Source organism: Diorhabda carinulata, chromosome 9 (assembly GCF_026250575.1).
Source record: "Diorhabda carinulata isolate Delta chromosome 9, icDioCari1.1, whole genome shotgun sequence".
Lineage (NCBI taxonomy): Eukaryota > Metazoa > Arthropoda > Insecta > Coleoptera > Chrysomelidae > Diorhabda > Diorhabda carinulata.
This window is the reverse complement of record NC_079468.1, coordinates 14,521,054-14,530,347: the sequence shown is the minus strand read 5'-3', so window position 1 is coordinate 14,530,347 and position 9,294 is coordinate 14,521,054. Positions and strand designations below refer to the sequence as shown.

Genomic DNA, 9,294 nt, shown 5'->3' with positions numbered 1-9,294 from the left:
ACTATTCAAATAAATTAAGTGAGTAGAAAACTGTATTTATAAATCCACCCCACTGATAGAATTAGTATAAATAAATAAGAGAACCACTACAATATTCATATATTTAGTCTAGTCTATGAAGTATCTCTGCTCCAGTTATTGAGTTTGAATGAGTTTATTGTTTATTAGCAAGTATATATCTAGAATAACAATACAAAATCGTTCAATTTTTCATTTATTGATTCCTATCCAGGGATAAATATATCAATCTTTCTATAGAAACTCGCTGTATCATATTCGATTTAATCAGTTATATAAAACTAAATTAAATGTGCTGTTATAACAAAAGCAAAATCCACTTCAACAACAAAAATTGAAGAGTAACATTTGTTTGTGAATAAATTTCAATCTATGTTATCCGTTAGAAGCTCTTTGTGACATAGAATTATTACGTTTAAAACCATCAAATACGGTTGCCTGGATATAATATTAAAAATAAAACTCTTGCAAAACATATATGCTGAGTGAACCAATATTCCATTTTTCAATAAATATATCTTCTATATAGAAACAACACGTTCATAATTTCCTTAAGGAAGTGTATAATTTTGTATATTGATATTTATAGTTCACAATTATATTAAGTTGTGCACTATGACTACACTATTACCCCGTAACATATGCTTTTTCTTTATGTTTTACAATTGAGAAATACATTTCTTACTTTATAATAAAATACAGGACGTGGAGTCAATACTTCATTGAATAAATGTTAATAAACCATCTGAAAAATCCAGCTCTTACGTGTTTTCAACTTGAACAAAATCATAAAAATATGATATCAAATAATAACCAATAGAGTGTATTTAGCTGTCGTTGAGTGTAGACATATGTTTATTTTTTTTTTTTTTTTTTAATTTATGAATTTTTAATGGTAAAAAGTCGTCAATTGTGTTGTGAGATACATCATTTTAAAGATAATTGACTGAACTTTCTATATATGGAGGTGAATCTACAATCTTTTTGTATTTAAAAAAGATATGTAGTCTTTTATTGCATTTATGAAAGATCAAAATTATCGTCGAATGAACAAAAAACTAGTGTAATTTATAAGCAATTAACTATTTGGAATCCGCTTTTGTCGTATGCAGTAAATTTATAAACAGTGGCGGATCAATCAATCAATAATATAAACCGGAATTCTAAAACAAAAACATACTTTAATTTTGATAGTACCTAGTCTACACAAACCCTTTGTGATAGAACTGATAATGTCGATAACTGGAGAAATAATACTAGAAGAAATCATATCAAGTAAAGAGGAATTGAAATCACTCATAGAAGCAGTAGAGGTTAGGTTATCCCTAAAAATCGAAGATCTGTACAGAAAACTGAATAAAGTAGAAGCAGAAAACCGTCATCTTTCGAACAAGATTGAGAACATTGAAAGGAAAACGAAAGAGAATAATATAGTGATTTTTGGACTCGATACCAAACCCGAAGAAATAACGCCTGAATATATTTGTAACGAGCTAGGGCGACTAGTAAACGTTACAATAAATGAGAGTGACCTGAATAATATTTACTCTTTGGGTAGGAAAGAACGAGCCCCAATCAGAGTGGAATTTGTTTCATACTTGAAAAAGTCAGAAGTACTTAAAAACGCAAAGAATCTCAAAGGTACCAACATAAGCGTAGCAAATGACCTAACACTCATCCAGCGAGAGGAGCACAAGATCTTAAGAAAACACCTAATTCTGGCGAAAACAAATAATCATATTAACTGCTACATACGAAGAAACAAACTATTTGTGGACGGAAAAATATATTCTCCTGAAGAATTAGAAGTAATAGAAACTACTGAAATAAACAGACCGAAATCAAATAGCGAACCTGCGACCCCAAAGCGAGATAAAGCAGTGGCAAACATTCCCAAAATAAGATCTGGGCAAACACCATTTATTCCCAAAGAATTGGCAACCGGTTCGGGAAAAAGAGAAGAAGAATCATCTGTGGGAGGAAAAAAAATAAATACTAGAGCACGCACAAGTTCTACGCAAAACATCAAATAATTTATGTATGTTAATTTACTATTATTACTTTCTGTCTTGATTAACTTCTTCAAAAATTTTATTAATGTCACCATACTTTGTTATTATACATATAAAAACCAAATAATTATTGTAAAGATTGTCAAATAATTTAAAACTGTTTGCTGGTTGGTACATTCACATGAATGAATATATAAGAAATTTTAAGCTAGGCTGGGGAGGAGTTTCAAGGAGCTATCTAAATGCCCTCGAAGTGACTCAAAAGCGATTCCTCCGAATGATTCTCAACAAACCAACAAGGTATTCAAGCTCACTACTCTATACTGAAACGCAAATATTGGATGTTAGACAACTATACATTATTCACATAGGATGCCATCAATATGGACTTACCACTCACAATCATAGATACGCGACAAGATCGAATAATCAATACTGTATACCAACAGCTCATAAAACAAAAGGTCAAAAAGGTTACTCCTACTTGACACCTAAATTATTCGGGCAACTACCACAAAGAATTATCGATGAAACTTCTTTTAAACGCTTCAAAACCCAACTAGTAACATTTGTTAAAGAAACAGACAAAACAAAAATACACAAAATGATAGAATGCTGAAACAAAAACAGAGAAGAGTAAACTCATGTACGAAATGTATGTCTGAAACACAATCATGTAAAAATGTATTTATAATGTTTTATCTGCATTTTTTTTTGTTTTCTTTTACAATGTATTCACCACATACAAGTATGTACAATACTTCTGTGGATGTCTAGATGTTTATTCAATTTTATTCAATTTTATTCAAATTTAATTGTATTTTATTACTGTATTTGTTAAATTTATGAATAAACGTTATTATTATTATTATTATTATTATTATTATTATTATTATTATTATTATTATTATTATTAGAGTTGAGAAAATGATTCCAGTAAAGTACTTCTGTTAGAATTTATGGGTACAAATACTCTCTTGCCTTTTTAGGGTCGACTCTTCCCTACTGTTCGACTCTAATTGGAGGGAATATTACTTATCACAAAAGGTTACTTACCTACACCCTCCAAAGCGGGCTGCTATTCAAGAAGTACATTGTTTCATGTGGCACGATGCGATTGGCGGTCGTGGATCTGATCTGAGCTTTGTGTGTGTATTTAGATTATGTTGCCCGAAAACGTATCGCATGTAACAACACCCTCCAACACAAGTAGAAGCCAGATGGTAGAAATATGCATAAGGCATCGATGATTAGCTTTGCAATCCAGGATATAAATAAAATTGAGATAATGACCATGCGAAAATGTAATAATAACAGAGGCTTATTTTTTCGTCAAAAGAGAAGGTCATCCCAACCACCTCAGTTTATCAAGTTACCAAATAAAAAACCAAAGTAATTATATCAAAAATTTTATTTTTGATTTAGTATTCTAGTATGAAATTTTAGTTCCGAATCTATTAGGAGTATTAATTAATTTCCGTAAATTATATCTTGGTTCCGAATTTTTTACGATATATTCTCAAAAAATTCTGACTTCGAAAAATTTTTGGAAATCATTCAAACTCTAGAAAATTTTTTTGTACGAATACATGGCGTCAAAAATGCTGTCAGTTTTTGCTGTCAATTTAAATATACTCGTCACATATTCGGATCATCGTCACAACAACAACAAACACAATCAGAATTTTTTCTAAAAGTTTAATAATCTCGTTCGAACGTGAAAGTGAAGTTTGGTATAGTTTACAAAAACTCTAAAGCTCCATCAACGAGAAGATGTGAATATCAGAGTTGATTAGTGAAGATTATTGATAATCTGCGCAGAAAATTAACGATCACTGAAATGCAAGGAAAATATGGAAAATTAAGAATGTATTAAAGTGATCAATTTTAAGTTATGTGTGCTTAAAATTAAATACATGCGGATGAATGAAAACGAATTGAAAGTTACGCATTAAAAATAGTTATCAATTGATCCATACTTCAATGAATTATCAGTCTATACAGGGTGAGTCGGGAGGAGCGCACCAAACTCTAAGAGTATATTATACACGTGAAAATAATGTAAAAAACACATATGTTCTTACCCGATTTTCATTTGTTTTCAAGTTATAGCATATTAACAAATAAACATATTATCATATAAAAATGTTCTTAATCATAGCGTTCTTTCAATAAATGTTCAAAAATACCGCTATTGACTTCTAAACATTTTCTGCTTCGTCTACGGAGAGCGTTTGTCGCTCTCTCAATTAATTCATTTCAATCTTCTTTAATATGGGCTGCAGTATTCTCTAATTAGTGCATCCCGTATGTCCACTTTTATTTCGTAGACTTCATTTCTCATCCAGCCCCATAAACAAAAATCTAGTGGTGTGAGGTCTGGAGATCTTGCAGGCCAATTAATGGGACCTCCACAACCAATCCAACGCCCTGGAAAACGTTCGTCCAAATGTTGCTTGACTTGACGAGCGACATGTGCAGGAGCTCCATCGTGCTGATAGTACATCTGTAATCTAATATTGACAGGAACATCCTCTAGAAGGCCTTGTAATTCATTTTGTAGAAAATTTAGGTAGTTGTCTCCTGTGAGACGATTATCCAAAATGAAAGGGCCAATTAAATAACTGTCATCCATACCACACCACACGTTTACAGAAAACCGATGTTGAAAATTGCTTTCGACTGTTACGTGTGGATTTTCGTTCGACCATACATGATAGTTACGAGTATTACGTCATGGACAATATTGTTGATACATTTTCCTTATACATGATCAAATGTATTTTGCCGAAGTCTAACCGCCTATCTTGGAAGTTTTCCTGAAGGGTTCTTGAGTTGTTCAACCACAGAAATGAAAAAAGATAAGGTGAAGCGAAACTTCAATATCAAATAAGGAATAATGTTAAATAGATACTGTGGAGTATTATCCACTTTTGACATATCAAAGTGTAATTGAATATTGCCAGAAATAAATGGATAATGAACATTATATCATTGTCTCGAATAAATGATCAGGACAATGCCAATGAAAATAATAGGTATAATAAATAGCATTTTGAAAGTGCTATAATAATAAGTGATGCAACCTTGTTTTCATAGAAATAGTGTATATCTAATTTTGAACAGCTCCAATTTTCATGGAAAACACACTTCACAAATAAAATAGCTTGGTGATTACCCTTATCGGGAACGACTTGCAAATTATAGAGTAGCTCGTAGACATTGAGAATGAATGTTCTAGTGACTGCAGTGCCTTAACCGACTCTCCAGCTATCCAATATGGAGGCGCCAAACTGCTTTTTCGATAGCTACTCCAGAGGACAAAGTTACGACAATAAACGGTACTTATAGTTCATGTCTTCCTCATTTCATTATAGGTGTACCATATATTACTTTTGGATGAAGTTTTGTTATTATATTAAAGTTATATCATTATTATATATTTGTTCCTTTTAACGGAGAGGCTACTTAAAAATTTAACTGGTATTTCTGAAGATTAATTATTATTTTTACGTATAATTTCTACTATAATATACTCGTAACTTCTAATTATATTATAAATATATTCCAAATGACAGTACATAATATACCGTATTGAATAGCGTGAGGCGAATGTGAATAATTATAAGCCACATTATATTTTATGGTCTGTAACATGGTAAAACTTAATCGATACTTCACTATCTCGTTATTTTGGTCATTAATCGGCTATTAAAAGCTAGGTGGAGAGCAATAAAATACGCTCTATCTTTATTCAGTTGTATTGACGCAAAACAACAGAAGTATCCTGGATATGATGAAATTCTCGTAATGATTGGTTTCATAATAAGTTGACATTATCATGATGAAGATAAATCCATTCGGTTACACTTAAAAACATGATATAAAATTATTGTGTTTCAAGGTATGAATTGGAGAATCCATAAATTCATTTTCAGTAGTAATAATCCAAGGAAACGATTTCGAAAGCTTGTTGCTTGGAAACAGTTGTCTATAAGCTACAAAGTTCTTATAAAGGGTGGTCAATCTATTGGAGTGATTAGTAATTTTTGTCCTTGATATTAAAGCCAATCGCTTTGGCAGACGATTTTGTCCAATTTTGAATCGTTTATCTTCCAATAGGCATATTATCATACCAGTGATCATTTTTAGATTACCAGTGATGATTTATTCTTAGGAATAATCTTCTAAATTTCATCTAGGCCCCTTTTTGACATAAGTTTTTTAAATATGCTGACAAAACAAACGTTGCTGTCGTTGTTTTCTATTAAAATATTTGTTGTCAATATACATTCTTGAACTACCTTGGCAAATCTTGCTGAAAACAAGGTTATATTCAACTCTATTTGTTACATAACCATCGTTATTAGATTCGATACAAGAAAAGTCAGTCAAGCAAGCAGCAATCCGAATATCCGTTGCAGTCCTCCATGGGTATTTTTATTCTATAAATTTATCATTTCCATTATTTCTACGGATAAAGTAAACTTTATCACATTTTACACGGATCTGTAACACTATTGAATGGGTCAATAATAACTTTTATTTTTTCATAATATTTTTCTTGTAACAGCTTCCTGGTTAGGTTCCACATTGTTTTGATCGTAGTTCCTTTGAGCTCTGTACCATCTTTTCTTCTCATGTTCACAGTCCAAACCTTTAAAATCAACACCAATATTTTCGCCCTCCGATTTCCATCTAATTGATACTTTCTATCATTGCAAAAGTCCATACAAATTTTTTACTGTTTGGTTGTTTCACTCTATAATTTTATTAATATTCTTGTCAGTATCACATCGAATCTTGAAATTTAGAAATATTAAATGTTTTAAACATCAAAGTCGAAACAGAATAAATGTTGTAAATGTCTACTAATTCACTACGACTATTTATTTAAAACTAACTAACTGCGTTTACACAAATATTTATATACTTAAATAAAATATCACAAAGTTCTAGAACAAAAAGAAAAAATAGAAATAAATAAATAGAATTTCTTAGAAATTATTTAGAAGAAATACTGTAAATAAACCGCCTGCTACTAAAAAATTATATACAAACAAGCATAAAACGAGTTCCGCTATTTATAAAAAATGTAGAAGATGCCGCTCGAAAAGTGCCACGCGAATTTGTAGAATTTTTGAAATTCCATAGTATCTGGACAGGGAACTATTTTGCTAACTTGTTCGTAAAATATGCATCTATCGCAACGTAATAAACTTTTTTGAATTAGTGACTTCAAATTAATCCGTTTTATTGGATTTTTACTAGAGCAAAAAATTTTCAATGCATTGACATGGATTGTTTATAAAAAATATTTACCGATTGTTCAGTTAGATTTGTTTGTTGTTTTGGTTCGAAGCTGTTTCATATGCATGAATTTACTGGCATGTGGAAATAGCCTCTTGTAAGAGAGAGAATAAAAAATGTTTTTTTGTCTAAATAAATTTTTTTTCACGATTTTTTTCTTTCTGTTGATCCGAACTTCTTCTATTTCAAAAAAATAGAAGGTCTTAGCTAATGCGATACCCATTGGTACAGATCTTCTTGTAACTCAATAATTCATTGAAAACCTTGCTCAAATTGTTCAATGAGATGCCCAACGCCTCTACTGAATTTCTCTCTGATAAATATCTTGCGTAATAATATCATTTTTGTTTTATGACGTGGAAGTTCAAATTAAATGTTAATAGTCATTTCAACCCCTTAACAATTGGTCGTAAATTATTCAGTTGTACACCTTACACAACTGAGAATTTTATTACTACAACTAATTTACTGAGGCGATGAACCTAATAGTGCTATGTTCTGGATGACAGAATCTATTGGAAACCATATATTTGATTGGTCACTAATATGAATTTGGAAATAAAGATATCACATTTCCAATGTTTTACGGTACTTAAAGATCTTCATATTTAAGCGTTTCTAAGAGAATTGAGAGAAACCGAACTGAAAATTCTAAAAATCTGCAGCACTTTCAATGAGCTTACAGTGATTGGTAAAATATATTATTTTGATGTGAACAAGCGTGGGTTGCTTGATGTTAATATTTCATATTAATGGATAATGATATGTCTTTATAAGATTATTTCTGATTTCACAAATAGACAAAAAAACTTCTTTGCTGTAACACGAAGCTGAATTATATAATTATAAATCTCTCTTATCAAGAAAATTGATAGAAAGAAGCTGTAACAGGTGAGGTTTTATTGTTACATTGAAAAAAACACATACAGAACAGTCTCCATCCCATAGCTAATAAATTGAAGGTAATTTCTCCACTTCATAAAAGGCATATACATTTACAAATATGTGTTTCAATTGGAGATTTATCCCTTGCTATTTTTACTGTCTCTTATGTCAGTAGACTGTTGGTTCCATTTCTTACGCTGTAATACCCATTCGTTAATGTTATCTACGTACTTTTTTCTCGAGATCCGCCTGAGATTGTTCATCTCTGTAGTCTACTAGAGCTGTTTCGTTTTCAATGTTTTGGTCTTGATTCTGATGTAAAGTTCTAAATGTTGCGTAAATGCTTGCCTTCGTTTCTTGTCTTAAGTGTTTGTTTCGCCATACTACGTTCTGAAAACATCTCTTGACCCTATTTGCTCTAACTACTTCTCTCTCATCTCGTCTTCCACGTCTCCATAACTGAATGTCAGTTCCACTGTTATAGTCTATTTTATCTAAAAGGTGAAGTTGGTTCCTTCCATTGTTACTCAATAGGCAACTGGTTCAGAGGGTTTTGAATTTTTATTAAGTAATTACACAGATTTTTAACAATGTTTGTTACTTGGCATATCAGTTTTAATTCTCGAGACAGGAGCCACGATGTTCTGATTTTAATTAGATAACCCCAAACTCTTTATTATCATTAAACTCTTTCTGAATAATAAAATGTAGCTCGCTATAGCTGGCACCACCTGGAAATGTCGGTAGGTATACTGATCTTCGCAGCTTCCTGACATGTCATCATGATCTTCCTTGTTTCTCAAAAAAGAACTTGCCAATTGAAAGGCGCTATTGCTACTGGAAATTCTGCATAGTGAGGCACAGTTCTTATGTTAGATTGTAAAATTTAATAACACATCTCACGCTTTTTTTCTTTGAATTACCTTCAGTCTTACAAAAATAACATCGCGATACCATTGGAACTGCAAAAGGTTTCTACTCGTGCCTTCTACCCCATGGAAAGTATGCAACACCAAAATACATAAAATAAGCCTTATAATTGTCAGAAAATGGCCTGGCACTTCAACTT

The 9,294-nt window shown here is 31.4% G+C and overlaps 1 protein-coding gene across 1 annotated transcript; it reads left to right on the top strand.

Moving 5' to 3' along the window:
- The first annotated feature begins 1,250 nt into the window (after window positions 1-1,250).
- Window positions 1,251-2,051, top strand: LOC130898139 (uncharacterized). Its single transcript, XM_057807208.1, has one exon. The coding sequence runs from the start codon at window positions 1,251-1,253 to the stop codon at window positions 2,049-2,051; it is 801 nt and encodes a 266-aa protein (XP_057663191.1).
- The last annotated feature ends 7,243 nt before the right edge of the window (window positions 2,052-9,294 follow it).